The sequence below is a fragment of the Mus caroli genome, unplaced genomic scaffold (genome assembly GCF_978045245.1).
Source record: "Mus caroli unplaced genomic scaffold, Mus_caroli_1 scaffold_16, whole genome shotgun sequence".
Classification (NCBI taxonomy): domain Eukaryota; kingdom Metazoa; phylum Chordata; class Mammalia; order Rodentia; family Muridae; genus Mus; species Mus caroli.
Genome location: NW_028227271.1, coordinates 19,157,851 through 19,177,250, shown reverse-complemented (window position 1 = coordinate 19,177,250; position 19,400 = coordinate 19,157,851). Strand labels below are relative to the sequence as shown.

The 19,400-nt window shown below is 39.7% G+C and overlaps 1 protein-coding gene across 1 annotated transcript in view; it reads right to left on the bottom strand.

Moving 5' to 3' along the window:
* Positions 1-759: 759 nt before the first annotated feature.
* The window catches only part of Smc1b (structural maintenance of chromosomes 1B), a 62,783-nt gene continuing 44,142 nt past the window's right edge, over positions 760-19,400 (bottom strand). Inside the window, exons 19-25 of the mRNA XM_021183942.2 lie at positions 16,582-16,677; positions 7,980-8,136; positions 7,180-7,334; positions 6,049-6,200; positions 3,962-4,031; positions 2,622-2,732; positions 760-1,174 (exon numbers count right to left, since the gene is read on the bottom strand). Coding sequence (XP_021039601.1) covers positions 1,031-1,174; positions 2,622-2,732; positions 3,962-4,031; positions 6,049-6,200; positions 7,180-7,334; positions 7,980-8,136; positions 16,582-16,677 — 885 coding nt within the window. The 3' untranslated portion in view covers positions 760-1,030. The remainder of the gene's footprint in view (positions 1,175-2,621; positions 2,733-3,961; positions 4,032-6,048; positions 6,201-7,179; positions 7,335-7,979; positions 8,137-16,581; positions 16,678-19,400) is intronic.

The window sequence follows — 19,400 nt, the reverse complement described above, 5'->3', positions numbered from 1 at the left end:
AAACTAACTATTAATTGTAACATTTGTGTATTTCTTAGGAACTTCATGTATATAACGCTATCTTTGCTTTTTTGGGGGGGATGTATAGTTTTATAACTGTGTCTTACTACATTTTGTTTGGGTGTATGTGTGCATATATAGAATGAAACTAAATCTTGTAACTCAGTCTACCAAGCAGGCGTAGAACATGTTCTGTGTACAGGAACCAAGTGTTATTCAGAAGTGAGCCATGGTTTCAGAAGACAGTTCCTGGGTCAGCACTTGGATCAGATTTGATATCTATGGAGTCCTGCAGGATCCTCCTGTTTTACTTTGAAATGGGAATAAGCACTGCTGGAAACTGCCACATTCCAGCTTCCACAATGACTTTACATAAAGTCCCTATAACCTGGAAAAGCCTTACAATTCAGTGTACCCTTACAAGAAACTAGACTTAGAAACATTAGAGTTATACTGAAGTTATATGACTCAGATTCACCTTCACAAGTTTTCTGTTTTTAAAATTTATGAGATTACTTTATGTTTTCAGTACTGACACACATTCCCTCTGAAATAATCTCCCATGTAAGCCAGGCTCACCAATTTATTAGCTGTACTATGACTGACATTTTTAGAAACTATTAAGGCTGTGAGGTACTCAGTGGTATAACACTTAGACATTCTTTCTGGGTTCCTTCTCCAGCAGCACAAAAAACCAAAACCCCCAGACCAGCTGTTTCCCTTAAAAATAAACCAAGACAAGACCAGAGTAAAGATGTTGCAGAATTCAAAATTTTATAACCAATTTGTTTCAAAACAAAAGCCCTTAAAAGCAAAAGAAAACCATATACCTCATTCATTGATGCCATAGGAAACCCCCATTGGAATGGCACTGAGCACTCCTTAGCTGGAGTGGGCTATAGTTTTTTCTACTGAAATGGTAAGAGATTTTTCTTCTATGACACATGGGTCTAAACAGAGACTGTCCTGACCTCCACAGGGTCAGGGTAAAGCTTCTATAGCTGGTGGCTGTTCAAGAGTATACTCATTTCTAACGAGACTGGGAAGACTTTGGGGACACTGATACTCGTGGTGCTCTGGGCTTCCGGTGGCTCCTGCTGCCTTCTTGGTCTTCAGTGTCTGGATACTTGGAAAGGTCCAGAGTCAACACATGGCTGAACATGCACTCATTGTGCTGAAATGGAGGTAGGACAGTTTTAGTCAGTTCTGATCAGAGGAACAGTATTTACTAAAGTTAGGTCATTAGTTAATCTAACAATGCATTTTAAAAGGATTCATTATCCTGTGTGGGTTTTTTGAGACAGGGTTTTTCTATTTAGCCCTGGCTGTCCTGGAACTCACAGTGTGGATCTGGTTGTCCTGAAATGTACTTACTTCAGGCACTTCGGTGCTGGGATTAAAGGCATGCATCATCATACCTGGCCCAGTAAATTAATTTTTATCTTACCTTAAAGTGGAACAGCTTAAAAACAGAAAGCCTTGAATTGTTGCTCTATTCTCTTGGCTCAGGTTTTTTTACTTAAAATTTTGTTTTGAGTATTTGTGGGCGTGTGCCTGCAGGGTATAGGTGTGAAGGTTAAAGAACAACTTTCAGGGTCAGTTCTCTCCTTTCACTACATGGGTCTTGGGGATGGAACTTACGTTGTCAGGCTTGGCAGCTGGTGCCTTCACCAGCTGAGCCATCTTAATGACCCTAGCTCAGTTTTTGACCTGAGATGGATGTGTTGAAATTATAAGAGTTTCTGTATGCCTTGGAGCTTCTAGTGAATCTGTTTTTTGACAATAGTGATTAATTTTTGTGCAAAATATTAACAAGTCAGAAACATGAAGCACAGTATTAACTGTTCTCTGTTACCATGTACTACTATTTTGCAAAACACAAGTACCAAACTACCCTGGAGTTTTAGAGATTTTTTTTCTTACTACACATATTTACTCTTGTGTGTGGGGAAGGGATGAGTTGGTTTTGTCCCTTTATCACGTGGGTCTCAGTGATCAAACTCAGATCAATAGGCTTGGTAGCAAGTGCCCCAACCTGCTGAGCCATCTGCTGAGCTATGGCCTTCAGTTTCCATTTCCTTCTTTCACCTAAGTATGTCTTAAATTTCTTTCTGTCAAGGAGAGTATCTGAGTAATTACTCATAAATTTTACTCATTTAAAAATCATTTGGGCCCCCAATGGAGGAGCTAGAGAAAGTACCCAAGGAGCTAAAGGGATCTGCAACACTATAGGTAGAACAACAATATGAACTAACCAGTACCCCCAGAGCTCGTGTCTCTAGCTGCATATGTAGCAGAAGATGGCCTAGTCGGCCATCACTGGGAAGACAGGCCCCTTGGTCATGTGCAAACTTTATATGCCTCAGTACAGGGGAATGCCAGGGCCAAGAAGTGGGAGTGGGTGGGTAGGGGAGGAGGGCAGGGGGACTTTTGGGATGGCATTGGAAATGTATATGAAATAAATACCCAATTAAAAAAATAAGGTAAAAAAATCATTTGGTTATATTTACCCATTGTAGGAACCCAAGAATGTCTACAAACTCCTGGATTGTGTTAGGAAATCCCAAGGCTGGCAGGGTCGGAGGAGTTTTTGGGGCCTGTCCTTGCCCTGCCCCTCTTACCTCTGGGTAGACGCCTATCAGTGCATCAGCTTTGGAGTAGAACTCCTCTTTCAGGGAAATGATTATCATCTGAAACTGTTCCTGACTCTGCTCTTTGATGTAACTTGAGACCTGGGAGGAAATAAAAAGCAGACCTTTCACCAGCAAGGCAAGGCCTCCTCTGGGCTCTGGGAACAATGGTTCTCTTTCTTTGTTTTTAGTTTTAAAAATCACATTTGAGTTGATAACTCAAGGCTTTTAAAGATTGGGTAACCGTGGCAAGTGTATATGATTTTACAATCAAGTCTTGGATAAAGAATTTTAGCTCCTTCAGGAAGCTCAATTCCAAGGAAGCAAAATGATGAGGGTATGGTGGTGTAATTCTAGAGAAGCACAGAGTCTGAACCTCCAGTATCCTTGAGGCAATGCCTAGAATCACTTAACATCCTCCCACGAAGGCCCTACCCTCTCAAAATTTCCTTTAGGAAGCTCAACTGAAGAAAATCTTTCAGTGCCACAGCCTTTATGTGGGGACATTTTATATCCAGACCATCAAATCCTCTTCTCTCCTGTTCCTACTATCACTATTTCTATCATTGATCCTGCATCACGGCTACTAGCATGGTCTCTAACACCCGAGTCCCTTCTGCGAATGTGGCTTTTTAACTTGTCTCGTTCACTCACTGTGTGGCACTCCAGAAGCACAGTGATCTTGAGAACACAGCAGTTAGTCCCAGTGTGCTCTAACCCAGACCAACCTCAGGGACTTGCTAAGGACAAAAGTCTGAGTCTCAGTTCTCCTGTACTCAAGTTCTGAGTGGTTTATCTGGGCATTTTGTTTTGTTTGACAAGTAAGCCATCAAATGGGTGAATGCAGACATGTGAGAAGAGAGCTCAGAGCTGTCACTCAAGTGGGCATGAGCTGGGCATGGTGACACAAGACCTCTCTCAGGTTCTAAAAGGTCTGATTACCCTAAGTACTGTTGCTCTTTGCCTCCATGGTTTTTCTTCAGGCTTCTGCTTGTTTTTCCTGTCTTTTCTCATTGATAAGACTGTGACAAAAGTATAAAAAAGTATAACTTTCTCCCTAAATTGTTTTTGGCCATGGTTTTGTCACAGCAATAAAATAAAACTAGAACATAAATATTCTATTAGAAATTGAAAGCAGAAGAAGCTGGGTGGTGGTCGACCACAGAGTGCTTTAATCCAGAGTGCTTGGGAGGCAGAGGCAAGCAGATCTCTGAGTCTGAGGTCAGCCTGGTCTACAGAGCAAGACAGTCCAGGACAGCCAGGGCTACGCAGAGAAACACTGTCTTGAAAAACTAAAAGGAGTGGGGGGTTGAATTCAATAGGAAACTTACTTTGCCAATGTTAGTATTGTCCAGGGCTGCATCTACTTCATCTAATACAAAGAATGGAGCAGGCCGGAAACTAGAAAAGAATAACATGTACATGAGTAACAACTTCATATTTGTTTTATGAAAGACTTAGACCAAGAGCAACAATTCTTAGGGTAATCAAGACCTTTTAGAACCTGAGAGAGGTCTTGTGCCACCATGCCCAGCTCATGCCCACTTGAGTGACAGCTCTGAGCTCTTTTCTTACATGTCTGCACACTGGATTTCACATGAACATCCAGCCATCATTTCTCCAGCAACCCCCCTCCCTCACTGTTCTCTCCTGTGGGCAGCTAGTGGCAGCAATTAAGGGGTTATTTAGACCAAACCCATGGAGCCATGGCTGACTCCTACACATTCCATGTCTGTCAGTAACCTCTAGCTCTCACATTGTCCCAAGTCAGCATTGTCTTTTCACTTTGCTTGTTAGAACAGCATCCTATGCCTTTAATCCCATCACTTGGGAGGCAGAGGCAGGTGGATTTCTGAGTTCAAGGCCAGCCTGGTCTACAAAGTGAGTTCCAGGACAGCCAGGGCTACACAGAGAAACCCTGACTCGAAAAACAAACAAAAACAACAACAAAAGAACAGCATCCTAACCCTGCTGCCATCGCTGCCACATGAAGTATACTCCATACATGCTAAGCACACTTTGGCCTCAGAGCCTTTTACACTTGCTACTCATTGTTTCATCTAGAACAGTCTTGCTTTAGCTATCTATATAACTTATTCCTGTAATTCTTTTTTTATTTTTTATTTATTTATTTTTTTTGGTTTTTCGAGACAGGGTTTCTCTTTATAGCTCTGGCTGTCCTGGAGCTCACTTTGTAGACCAGGCTGGCCTCGAACTCAGAAATCCGCCTGCCTCTGCCTCCCGAGTGCTGGGTGGGATTAAAGGCGTGCGCCACCACGCCCGGCTATTCCTGTAATTCTTAACCAATCTAATCTTTTTATTGTTGGAAAGTACCTCAGGGCCATGCATATTTCCATTCCTTTTTTTTATTTATTTATGGGATTTTTCATTTACAAATATTCTCTATATTAGGGAAACTGTTTACAAATGTACTTCACTATCTCCTCCAGTGAAAATAAATCTCCCCACAATGGTGTCTTAAATGAGCCTAAGGTGTCATACATGGGAGACATGTACTCTATTGCTGAACTATAGCCCCCAACAAAAATGATGTTTTTTGTTTTTTGAGACATGGTTTCTGTCACAGCCCTGGCTATTCTGGAACTCACTTTGTTCCAGAGGCCTCAAACTCCCAGAGTCTGCCTCTGCCTCCCAAATGGTGGGATTTTGCCACCACCACTGGCAAAATTAAATATTTTTAGGGAAGACACTTTGTTTGGTTCATAGGAATCTCCCGAGCCTGAAAGTGTGATTATTTAATAGAGTGAAAGGATGAGTTGCTACCTAGTGATAATCTCATTCTGCTTTTATCCTGTGTCTACCTCATCATGGTTTTCTCTGTACCTCTCCTGTGGGAGCCTGTCCCATTTCTTTCTTGAGACCAGAAGTCAAATTCCTATGTTCTGTTTCTGGTGATGAGAAGACACCAGCACCCACACTGCTACTGCCTGCTATGATTGCTGAAATCTGTTGTTCATCTTAATTTTATTCAACTGTTGTTTCTTGATTTATATTTCAAGGGAAACAGTATAGCCATCATCAGTGGAAATGAGGATTTCAAGCCCCCACTTCCTTTTTTCAAAGGAAAAAATACTTTGCTTTCATTATACAGCAGAACTCTGAGTATGGCTTAGAAAAATAATATGTAAAATTTTGTTCATTCTTTGGAAATCTTGATGTCTTATGTTGATTATCTAAGTATCATACTTTTATAAAGCTAGAAAACTACTAGCTATTGCCAGATTTTATCAAAGACTGACTGTACTTTTAGCTTTTCTAACTTGATATAATATGCTTAAAACAAACCTTAATTTTATGACTGGAAGGATAGCTTTGCTAGATACTATATTAAAAATAATTATAGGCTTTCTGTAAAAAAGACAAACATGGTAACTATGGTAACTTGCTGTGGCCTTACCTGTGTACAGCAAACAGAAGAGCCAGAGCAGCCACACACTTTTCTCCCCCTGACAGGTTGTCCATAGGCATGAACCGTTTGCCTGGAGCCACACAGTTATAGCTAATTCCATCTAAGTAAGGTTCTTCAGGGTTCTCTGGGCTAAGAAATGCCTAAAACACATTTATTTAGCCATATCAGAAGAGTAACCAATATATGTTAGGTGGCAACATATTTAACTGAAAAAATTCTTTCTCTTGCTTAGGTTCTCCTCAGTTTTGATGGGAAAATTACTAATACCTGTAAATCCATTTAGTTGTGCATTCCCCATAGACATCAAGGTTATCTGGGTTGAGGGGAAATGAGAATGCATAACATACCCACAGCCCATCTCTTTCCACCATAGTTCCAGTTGAATCTCAGCAGCAGACACCACAGACTTATGAAAAGTTTCCATCAGCTTACTTGTTGGTCCATGTCTCTGGCATTTACTGAGTACTTACTATGGGCCACATACTGTAGGTGTTATGTATGAATCCTTTTTTCAATGAGTTAATATGCTTATTTTACTAAAATGTTATATTTTGCTGAAAATCTAAAATTCAGATTCAGGATCATTTCCGTCCTAATGTGAGTCCAAGCAGAGCTGGTACACAGATCTTGACCTATATTTTTCCATATTTAATTCTACAAGTATTTGCTGTGGCTATTGCTAATACAACAGGGGTGGATAAAAAATGGGCTCAGAGAGTCATTCAAATGAATATTATGGGGATTTGATCCCGCCTTTAGTCTTCCACTCTCCTTTGATATTTTGATCAATACCACAACTATTTCTTACCATACAGAGAGTAGTTTCATTAAGTAAATTTAGTACAATAGGATTTCAGCACTTGAAAAAATGTAGACCTCAAATGATCTAACCCCACTCATGTTTCAAGTGGAAGAATAGGCCCAAAGTAGCTCTGACTTGTCTGCCACCAGCATAGTTGAGTGGACTCCAGAACACATGTCTTGAGATGATCAGTCTTCCTGCACTGGCTTTGCACCTATGTTATTAAGGACTATGCAATAGACATTTATTTCTCACCAGAAAACAAGCACCATTATTGACATCAAGCTCCCTCTAGTGTCAGAGGTTGAGAAACACACCTGGGCACTGTTGTTCCTGCAGAGCTTCTTGTAGATTTGATCAATTGCGACTGAGATGTGCTCAAAACATTGACTGAAAGCATCGTACCTCCGTCTTTTCACCTGTTCAAACTCTTGCCTACATATTCTGGCTTCCTTTCTGCTGGCCTCAAAAACTAAGAAAAAAAATAAATGATCTTTATTTTTGAGTTTGGTTGTCTTGAATATATCTGCATTAAAAATACTTTACCTGTTACTAAATTCTGAGAAAACAACTTTTAAGCTCCATGAGTCTTTTCCTGACAGAGCTAATATCTAAATAATGTAAGCAAATCCTGACAGTGTATTTAATATACTTAACTATCTGGTATGAAAAATCTTGATTATGTTTTAACATAATGAATATTACTTTGTTGTTTTGTTGAGACAAAGTCTCATGAGGCCAGGCTGGGCTCAAACTCACTATGTGGCTGAACTTCTGATGCTCCTGCCTCTACCTCTAGAGTTCTGGTATCATAGAGGTACAAAAACCCAGTTTATATGGATTTGGAAAGGGAACCCATGGCTTCATGTATTAGGTAAGTATCTGTCCAACAGAGCTACATTCTCAACCCCCAATAAACCTATTTTTAAGTAAAGTAGAACATTCTTCATGAAGGAAGGCATTTGTGCTTCAGTATTAAAAGGCACACATTACCATATAGCAACAGAGAAATGCATGCTAATAAAAGAAAGGTACAATACAAGGGAGTTGTTGGTACATACAGAAATAAAAACACAGATGAATATCTTCTTTCTAACAACTATAAACTCAATTTTACCATCTGCAGATTCTTGAAACTTATCTCTGACAGTCTTTAAGTTCTCCTGTGCTCGCAAGTTTGGAGCTGTTGTCTTCAGTAGAGTGTTTTCTTGGGATGCTACTTGCTGTAGAAGGAGTGTTAGGTGGGCCTCCACCTCCTTATCTGATTGTAGAGCCTATCGTTAGCAAAGAAGAACACTGATCAGCATGCCTTTAAAACTCAAAGGTAAGATCTAAGCAAAAGACTTACCATTCTCTGTGTGTATGAGCATATCTCCCATAGCGTGTGTGTGGAGGTAAGAGGACAACTTTTGGGACTGATTCTCTTCTTCTGTTATGTATGACCCAGGAACTGAATTCAGGTTGGTGGCAAGTGGCTTTATTTGCTGAACTACCTTGTTGGCCGAAGACTACTATCATCTATTCTGCGATAGCCCCGGGGGATTGGAGTGGTGTTGGTTAGTTGGTTTCTTGAGATAGGGTCTTGCATTTTAGCCTTGGTTGCTCTACTCTAGTATTCAGTATGTAGCCTAGATACAGGCATCACATTTGTAGCAATCTTCCTTCCTCAATTTCCCAAATGCTGAGATTACAGATTTATGCCACCACACCTGGCAAGGACACTACTATCTGACTCTACCCTCTGCATCTCCTTGCTCCCCTTTGGAAGCCATTGTTTGGTACTGTAGTCAAATAGGCACTCTGTAATTTCCCTACCCAGATGTGTCTTTCATGGCTTTAATACTGTATCATGCTGCTCTGGAACATTCTTTACTTCTTCAGATTATGATCATGCTCAAAATGTGAAGATCTATTTATCATGTTTCTTTGTTCATTAAAGATATTAACTATGATGAACTGGTTAGACACTGAACCATCAATCAGGAAAACTAGTATTTGTCTTAAAAAAAAAACAAACAACCAAAACTCAGAGGCGCTGGCTAGAGGGATGGCTCAGTGGCTGCTCTTCAGAGGACCTGAGTTTGATTTCTAGAATCCACAAGGCGGCTCATAACCATCTCTAACTCTGGCTCCAGGGGAAATGATGCCTACTCTGGCTTCAGAGGACATCAAGCATGCGTGTAACATATGAGTACACATGTAGGCAAAACATTAAAAATAATAAAAAAGCACTTACAGAGAAGTCAGAAATACAAGCTGACATTGACATTGGGATGAGAAAGCTCCCTCCCAGGATGAGCATAGGTACCATGGGGCACAGAGATGGAATACAAATGACCTGGAGGTGTAATGCATAACTCTGAAGTCAGTGAATAAGGAGGGGAAGGTGTAGCCACACTCTTCCAGGAAAACATTCTTGACTCCTAGAGGGGGTTAATACACAACAAAGGCAATGTTTAACTCACTGGAAAAAACTTTGAAAAGTGCATAAGGTGCATATTTGGGTGACTTTTAAAAAATAACAGAGAAAGTAACCAAGGAGCTAAAGGGATCTGCAACCCTACAGGTGAAACAACAATATGAACTAACCAGTACCCCCGGAGCTCGTGACTCTAGCTGCATATGTATCAGAAGATGGCCTAGTTGGCCATCAGTGGAAAGAGAGGCCCCTTGGTCGTGCAAACTTTATATGCCTCAGTACAGGGCCAGGGCCAAGAAGTGGGAGTGGGTGGGTGGGGGAGTTGGTGGGGGAGCGTGTGGGGGACTTTTAGGATTGTAAATGAAATAAATACCTAATTAAAAAGATAACAGAGTAAATTTTAAGTGATCAAATATGATAGTTTCTTGCCAAACCTATACTTCCCAGCTTCCCTTGTATAAAGTAAGCAAAGCAAAACAAGTTTAAAGTAAACTTAAAGTTTGCTTAATATAAAGTAATATTCAAAATCAGGTATATAAAAATTGGTCATGAAAATTTGCATCGTTGAATAAAATGGGTTACATTTACAATATACTCCCATGGCAGGAAGTCCCCAGACTTAAGTTGTCCCCTTATTTGGAGCACAAGTTCCCCTCCATGGAGCACCATCCCACCAGAGTAAAATGCTTGTTAGTCTCCTTACAGGACAAGGATGCATGGGAATTAAAACCTGCTAGAGATCTGCTGCTTCTGCCTCTGGCTGTATAGGCCTGACCAGCTCTGGTCATCGAAGTCTGACCCAAAACAAAACAAAACACCCCTCCTTATCTAAAAATGAATTACTCCTCATTCTCAAATGACAGGGAGATGGGTATTCTTGCCCAGTCAAGGATCTCAGCCTGCACCCACATCCTAAATGTCTCAAACTGGAGAGGGGCAAATAACAATTACTCTATTCTCAACGTATTTCAAACTGGCATTTGAGGATGCTGTGAACAGGGAAACTTTGTACCTAAACCTACCACCTGACTGGTATGGGGGCATGCATGCTAGTTCAGTTAGCCACACCCTTAACCTTGACATTTGATTCTTCCTATTTTCAAAATCTAATTTCAGGGTCCACACCCTGATTAAAGGAGGCTGCTGTCCTCAAACTCTCAGCTTTGAAAAGGTATTCAGAATATCCAAGCCATATCTTTGGCAGTTGGTTTTTGTATTTGTAGAGTCAACAAGTGATTCTATTAATATCTGTTAACCCATAAGCCCTAGAGTCATCTGGAGATGACTTAGATAAAGGAGAGTCTCACCAACTTTCTCACCTGTGGTCCTTTCAGACCATAACCAGACTTTACCCAGATGAGGAAGCTTCAGGCCCAGTGCCTACACTCTTACCTTGAAACTCGACAAAGAGTATACAGACTTTAGCAGTGATGCTTGTGGATATTCTCTTAGAAATTCCAAAAGCTCATTTAATTTATTTTGCTTTATAACAATCTTTTTTTAAATAGAATTATGTTAAGAACTATGCTTATTACTGCTGTCAGTATGTGGTGACCTACAGATTTGTCCACCAACAAAAGGAGGAAAGAATTGGCCTTCTTTGTTAGTTCAGTCCATGTTACATGTAAATTATTGATTACAGATTTGACATGACTGACTGCTTTCACTTTTTCCATCTGTTGGTTGACTGTGTGGAATGAAAATGTTATAAAATTTTTATAATGCTCTGTTATAGGGTTAATTTTAGAAAACTTTAAAATGAATCATTTATTCTTGACAAGGCAAGTCACTCTCTCTGGGAATATACCTTTTATATTAAACTTAAAAATTTTGGTAGAATGCAATATAGAATTAAAATGTCTTTTTATATAGTTAGTCAATATAAAATACATTTATTAAATAATCCTGGAATATATATATAAGGAATATATAACAATTTGATGTTTACAAAAATATATTGTCAGGCTGGAGAGATGGTTCAGGGTTTAAGAGCATTGACTGCTTTTCCGAAGGTCCTGAGTTCAATTCCCACAATCACATGGTGGCTCACAACCATCAGTACAGCTACAGTGTACTCATATGAATAAAATAAATAAATAAATAAATAAATCTTTAAAAAATATATTGTCATATTTTTAATACTAGATATAGGCATTTAAGGTAATAGTCCCAATTTTACTTTATCTAATTGTTTCTAACCAGATATTTTGTTTAACTTGAGATACTGTTTTTATCATTAAATAATAGCTGCTATTGTTAATATTTAAAATAAATATACAAAGTTCATTATATATAAAAGCAAGAAATATCAGACACTTTCTGTTCAAATTAATTCCTTGGATTGCTGACTTTAATTGGCTTCTTTTACAGAGTTTCCAGCTGGTTGGTTCCTTATGCAGAAATCTGATGTAAACCAACAGCTAATTACAGTTACCTATCCTTCTAACAACTCTGGAAATGGTCCAACCAGTTGTACAATTGCATTTAACCATATTGACTCACGTTAGTGTTGGTGTAAAATTTCCTCATTAACTTTGTCTATTAATGTTCTCCACAAAGTGGTAGTTATTATCTCCTTTGTTCTGGATCTTTGTCAACAGTTAAATTTTACCATGGCCCCTTAATTGGCTTTTGCTCACCTCATCACTTTTCTAAACCCTCAAAGCAGTCCGGGTGATCTCTAAAAGGGTATTAATGGAACATGGGCTACCCAACTCATCCCTCTTCTTGGCATTCTGGACATTGTCTGGGGATTCAGAACTAAAACTGCTGGACTGGAGCCTTCTTTGCATCAATTAACCTCTCTGTCTCATCAGCCAAAACAACTTAACATCTTCCTTTTCAAACTCAGCTTGACTCCTTGACTGTTGCAGTACTTCAAAATACTACTATTTAGTACTACTCTAAAAAGGACTAGATCTGACTACTGCTAGGGATGGGATTTATGCCCTCCTCAAACAGTGCTGCTTCCATATCAACAAACCCTAAATGATTTGAAATGGGGCCTAAAGACACCAAACAAAAATTATTTCTGGTTCTCTCCCTCACTGGATCCTCTCCTTGATCATTTTTTCCTCCTTACTATTCTCATACCTATGTTTCTCCTTGTCTTTTAAATGTTTTACCTACTGAACTTCTCCTTATACCCAAACAAACAAAATTTTTTTAACATATGCTCTCCAGATAGCTCTCACTCTAAAACAACTCAATTTTGTTCCTGATGCATCTGCAAGAAGACCTTTTGGATGCTGTGGAGAAACTCTGGCTAAAAAGGACCTTTATCACTTTCACCCCAGGCTAGATATTATTCTTTACATTAGTCCTCTATTTTATTTTGTTCCCTTTCTTTGATGCTCTGTAGCTCCCTCCTATTTATGCTAATCTGTTTTGGTGCAACTGTCCTGGCAATGGGACCAGTCACTGTCACCCTGAATCAACACTTTCTCTCACAGTTCCACTTCACCTTCCCTGCCTCTGTTCCTTCAACCTTCCAGGAAAATCTTTTCATTCTAGTCTGTAACAAAATCATCTGCTTACAGCCCTCCATTTTTCCAAGCCTCTTCAAGAATATAGGATGGCAATTGCCTAATCCATCATAGTCAATCAAGACTCTTCCCTGTTTCATGACTAGAGGACTTCTTCAATGGGACTAGTACTTTCCCCCTCTGACAAAGACTCTGCTTAGCAGAAAACAGAGTGGCATCCAATGTTCTGTATGCATTTTGGCCATCTACACAAATAGGTAACAATGCCCCCTCACCATGAATAAGCATAGTCCCACCTAAGGTCAGAGAAAGTGTCTCTTTCTCTCTGCCTTCTGTCTCTCTACAGCTGTCTTTACATGATCTGACAAAGCAGGCAAATGAAAACTAAAGAAGACATATAAGCTGGGGCAGGAGCTCAGGTAGTAGAGAGTGCTTCCTTAGTGTCCACAAAGGTCTGGGTTTCATCCCTAGCACTTCATACACTGGGTATAGTAGGACACACCTGTAAACTTAGTACTTAGTACATACCTCTAAACTTAGTACTTAGTACATACCTCTAAACTTAGTACTTAGTACATACCTCTAAACTTAGTACTTAGTACATACCTCTAAACTTAGTACTTAGTACATACCTCTAAACTTAGTACTTAGGACATACCTCTAAACTTAGTACTTAGTACATACCTCTAAACTTAGTACTTAGTACATACCTCTAAACTTAGTACTAAGTACATACCTCTAAACTTAGTACTTAGTACATACCTCTAAACTTAGTACTTAGTACATACCTCTAAACTTAGTACTTAGTACATACCTCTAAACTTAGTACTTAGTACATACCTCTAAACTTAGTACTTAGTACATACCTCTAAACTTAGTACTTAGTACATACCTCTAAACTTAGTACTTAGTACATACCTCTAAACTTAGTACTTAGTACATACCTCTAAACTTAGTACTTAGTACATACCTCTAAACTTAGTACTTAGTACTAAGTACATACCTCTAAACTTAGTACTTAGTACATACCTCTAAACTTAGTACTTAGTACATACCTCTAAACTTAGTACTTAGTACATACCTCTAAACTTAGTACTTAGGACATACCTCTAAACTTAGTACTTAGTACATACCTCTAAACTTAGTACTTAGGACACACCTCTAAACTTAGTACTTGGGAAGTAGAAAAAAAAGTATCATTAAGTTCAAGGTCATTTTCAACTACTTAGTGAGTTTGAAGCCAGTCTGGGCTACACAAGACCCTGTCTCAAAAACCAAATACTCTATCAACACAAAATAATTTACTAGGTAATGAGGTAGGAAAGGATTTTTCTAAACTAAGGCAAAATAAGAAAGCAGTAAATAAAAAACTACAGAGAAGACAAAAGCTGATACAGATATAATCAAAGAATCCACTGTTTCCCAAGTATATTAACATGATGTTTAAAGATGTGAGCCTTGCTACTCAGCATTGTTCTTGATTTTCAACCTAGCCCATTCTTTGAGAAGATGAGCTACTCTTACCTGTGCGGGAGTGCAGAGGGACTAGGAATAGTAATGACTCAGAGGAAGGCTAAGTTTACCAGAGCTACTGGCTCAGGAATGAACATGGGACCATGTTTAGATCACACTGTAACCAGGAGACAATGGCTTAGGCTTTCTAGGAACAGCTTCAGCTTTAGAACAGTTCTACCCCCAAAGGCAGGTTCACATCTCTGAAGATGCTGGCAATATGGGTAGGTAGCCCAAATGGTAGCAGTCACAGTGTCCACACGAGTTCAAGGCCAGCTGGCCTACAGCATGCTTGTCTCATTAAAAAAGTTACCAATTTCCTGCTATTTTGTAATAATAGATATTTGGCATTCATCCTGGCTCCAGGCTCAGAACTAATACCCTTGGCATTTCTTGAGAGATAAGACAAAAGGAGCTGCTATTGTTATTCAGTTTGCCCCTTTTCACTATAACTTGAATTAGTGCTAATAAACTGAAATTTGTAGGATGAAAACTGATTGCTAAATGTACCAAATGGGATTAAAAGCTTGTAATTTTTAGCACATCTTCACTGGGAATGAAGAGAAGCTAGGGATTCAGTTAATCACGAAAGTCACCAGCAAGAGGGGGACATCCAGGTTGGTGGACACATGGACAGGCTGGCAGCACAGCACACCTAAAGGAGTGTGCCTCCTCCACTCTGTCACCCCTGTCCTGTACATTTATTCCACTTGGCTCTTCCCATGTTATCTTTTATAACTGTTAGATTTCAAACCTGGAACAAATGGCTGAGGTGCCTATTTAACACATTAAAGTAGATCCTGAATTATCTCTCTGAATCCCTCAGTCCCTACCTGGTACAGGGTGCCCTCCTGGCTGGCATACCCAGCCCCCTACCTTTAACTCCACAGCCCAGGGGGCTGAGCTCCTTTTCCATATATAATTTAACCACTTTGTTTACCTGCTCTCTTTGTACCTTTGGGCTTCGTTGCTGCTGCACCTGGTTTCTTTCTCATGTCCTTACCTTCTCTCCCTACTCCACAGAACAGCTCAGTCTGGTCATGTCTACTTTGGACTCTCCCTGTCTCTGTCTATATCCTCTTATATAACTACAATAAACCTTCTCTCCCACTATACCTAGGAGCAGTGGTGTCCTTTCCTTTCCATCTCTGTCATTCAATTACAAACTGGCAAATGTAGAATAAATAATTACTCTGAATTCTGTGTGTAATTCTAGCAATTTACCACACTCAAGGGTTAAGGCACCCCTGGGTAACTGGCGCCCAAAGTGCAGTCTGTGCCCTGAACTTGTGGAATCTGATGCCACCCCAAACAGTGCCAGACTGGAATTGAACTCTTAAAATTTCCAGCTGGTGTTCAGAGAACTAAAGAACTGCTAGTTCTCTGGTATTGAAAGCACTGTTAATACAGATGTTTGGTGGTGCACACACATATTTGTATGTGTGTACATGTGTTTGTGGAGGCCAGAGGCTGGCTGGCTGGCTGTCTACTTCAGTTTCTCTCTACCTTATTTTTATTTTTATTTTCTATTTTATAAGAGTTTTTTTGTTTGCACCACCTGCATGCAGTGCCCAAGGAGGCCAGAAGAGGGCATTGGATCCTTTGAAACTGGAGTTAGAGATAACTTGTGGCTGTGTGGGTGAAGGGAACAAAACCACAAAACTTGGGTCCTCTGGAAGAGCAGTCAGTACTTTCTTTCTTTTTTTAAAATTAGGTATTTTCTTCATTTACATTTCAAATGCTATCCCCAAAGTCCCCCATACCCTCCCCCCAGCAGTCAGTACTCTTAACCACTGAGCCATCTCTCTAACTCCATCTGTCACTGGACCTGGAGCTTACTGATTGGCTAGAGTAGTTGGACAGTGAACTTTAGGGACTAACCTGTATCTGCTTCTCCAGCTCTGGGGTTACAAACAGAAAACTGCTGCACCTGCTTTTTTGGGGGGGGTGTTCTGGGGAGCCAAATTCAGGCTATTATGTTTACTTGGTAAGCACTTTACTAATTGGATCACTTCTGTAGCTTCTAGTTTGGTTTTTGGAGACTGTTTCATGGCACACAAGCTAACATGATCCTCCTGCCTCTACATCCCAAGTGACTGTCATCCAAGTGATGACATTTGCAATCATCATCCCAGCTTTCTTTTTTTCCCCTTTGATGTCTCTTCCCCCACAAAATAAAAATGACAAAAAACCCATCAACTAACCCACCCCACACATCTTAAACCTAACCATATAAAAATGATTCTATAATATTTTAATAGCCAAATATTACCATTAATCACAAACAGAAATTTTTACATTACCTTTAAATCCTCCCTTAGAGGGCTGTAGTCTATTTGGATGGATGCTTCTTTCTCATAGATATCAGCTGTTGCCTGGGTGCTTTCTGTTTCAGTTAGCTGAAAAACAGACACTCTTGCCTGAATGGTAACCTTCTACTCCAGCTACTTATTGAGTCATTCAGATCAAGCTATCACCCTTATGCAGCCACATAGCCAAAAAGGCCTGGCCTCAGCCATTCTTGGCATAATTATGCAGCTGTGTCCTATACTCACTTTATTGCAAACACACCTTAATGAAAAGCAGGCAGGGCCCACTCTCAGGACATACTTCTCTTTATCAGTGCAGCCCACTCTGCATGTTTGTTCAATTCTCACCTCATCTGCTTACTAGCTGTCTTCTCTCAAGCTATACCTTTTTACCTATGTTTCTGAGACCCACCATCAACACTCAGTGTGATGGTTTGTATATGCTTGGCACAGGGAGTGGCACTATTAGGAGGTGTGTCCTTGTTGGAGGAAGTATGTCACTGTGAGCGTGGGCTTTAAGACCGTCAACCTCGCTGCCTGGAAGTCAGTATTCTCCTAGTAGCCTTCAGATGAAGATGTAGAACTCTCAGCTCCTCCTGCACTATGCCTGCCTAGATACTGCCATGCTCCCACCTTGATAATGAACTGAACCTCTGAATCTGTAAGTCAGCCCCAATTAAATGCTGCCTTGATCAATTGCCTTGATTGTGGTGTCTCTTCATAGCAATGGAAACAGAAGTTGGTACCAGGAGTAGGGTATTGTTATAATAACCCTGACCATGCTTTTGTCTAGAAGAATGTGGATTTTGGGACTTTCAATTTGGGAAGCAGTGAAATGCTTTAAGTGGGGATTAATGTACTTTCCTAGTAGGAATAAAGAAAACATTGGTTCTGAGGATGATTTGAACTGTGCAGACCTGGCCTAAGATGTTTCAATGGAGAAGAATTTTAGTATGTGACCTAGAGACTGTTTTGTGAGATTCTGATGAACGTGGCTGCTTTTTGCCATTGTTTGAAGAGCTTGCTCGAGGCTAAGGTGAAGAGACTTATATTAATTACTTAGTCTCAAAACAGCCTAAAATAAACCTGTTGTGTTCACTCTAAAGTTCACTCTTATGAAGAGCATTTTAATGAAAAGGAGCAAGCTGAGAAATGAAAAAGATAAAATGTACTTTTTTATTATGCTATGTTCAGGTATGGTCCCCATAGACTCATGTGTTTGAACAAGCCTATGGGGCCAGGGAGTGGAATGTGGTGGTTTGAATATGCTTGGCTCAGGGAATGGCACTATTAGTTGTGGGCATGGGCTTTAAGACCCCTGTCCTAGCTGCCTGGAAGCCAGTCTTCTAGCAATTCCATATGTGGGATACAAGGTTGTTTTAGATTGTTTACTGCAGATAATATTTGCCTCATGCTCTAGCATGAGTGTGATTTTGTCAATTACAGATAGTTTCTGCAAGTGTACAATGTTTGGAATTCTGGAGACTCTTGAAAGGGTATGTAAATGCTAGTGTCCTGAGAGGGGCTGTGGTGGTGGTGGCAGCAGCTGCTGCTTGCTGGTTGCTCTTGATGCAGTTTGTTAATTAGTTGTGGGAAGAGTGGTGAGAAGAAATTGGATATTCTGATGGTGAAGATCAAACATGCTCCAAGGAACTCCATACCCTAATCAGCAGGAAGTACTCTAACAATATCAATGCCTCTCTTTCCCTCCAACCTTCTTTCTCTTTAGCCTAGTATTGCAGGGTTGGAAGGGTGGAATAGGGGTGAAGAAGGGTGGCAGAAATGGAACCCATAAAGTATCCAAAAGTCTGGCTACAATATATGTGCTAAAACAGCTCAAATACAAGTTAAAGCCAAATGTTAAATGTATTGCAAAAGCTCCACATATCATCTGTGACTTCCTTGCATATAAGAAATGGCTTTTGTCTAAGTTTGGCTAAAATATTTTGTTTAATGTCATGATCTCAAGTTCTATTTTTCTTCAAATGATATGTCATTCTTTACAGTTGAACAAACTTTTATGTGTGCATATATATATTCCCTTTACCTATTCAACTGTTGACTGGAATCCAGGTCATTTTCATGTGTTGGCTGCTATGATATACAGATATGCAAGTGTGCCTGTGGTATGCTAATTCTTCAGAACACATAACAGAATAGTAGTATATCTGAATCATGTGCTACGTTTTTGTTGTTGGTGGTGATTTTTTTTTTTACTTGAGAAACAAGAATATATATTTCTACAGTTGGGTATGCTAGTTTGCATTTCTATCAGCACTGTGTAAAGTGATTCCTTTTCCCACATCCTCACCAGCATGTGTTGCCATTTGTTTTCTTGATGGTAGCCATTATGATCTTAAGTGTCAATTTTTGCTGTTAGTTCTTGAGTTGTTGGAATACTTTTCATTAAGTCCTCACCTCTACATATATTTTTAAGGATTCAGTTTCCCCTGGCAGTTTCAAGTCTCACATTAAAGTCTTTGATCTGTTTTGAATTTGTTTTCATATAGTGATAGGGAAGGAATTTCATTCTTCTATATGTGACAGAATTTTTTTCAGTGCCCTTTACTGAGGATGTCTTTTCTCCAATATCTGACTTTAGCCCTTTTACTAAAAATCAGGCTGCTAAAGTATATGTTAAAGTACATGAAAAATAATGTATGTATTTCCTTCTGGATCCTTTATTTTGTCCCATTGGTTTATGTATGTTTTTTGTTAGTAGCCTGCCATAATGCTCTGCTGTAGTAATGTACTGGCCTGTGGGGATCTATATATGAAGAAGAAAAGGTGGCTTTTTCTTCCTGGCTTTGAAA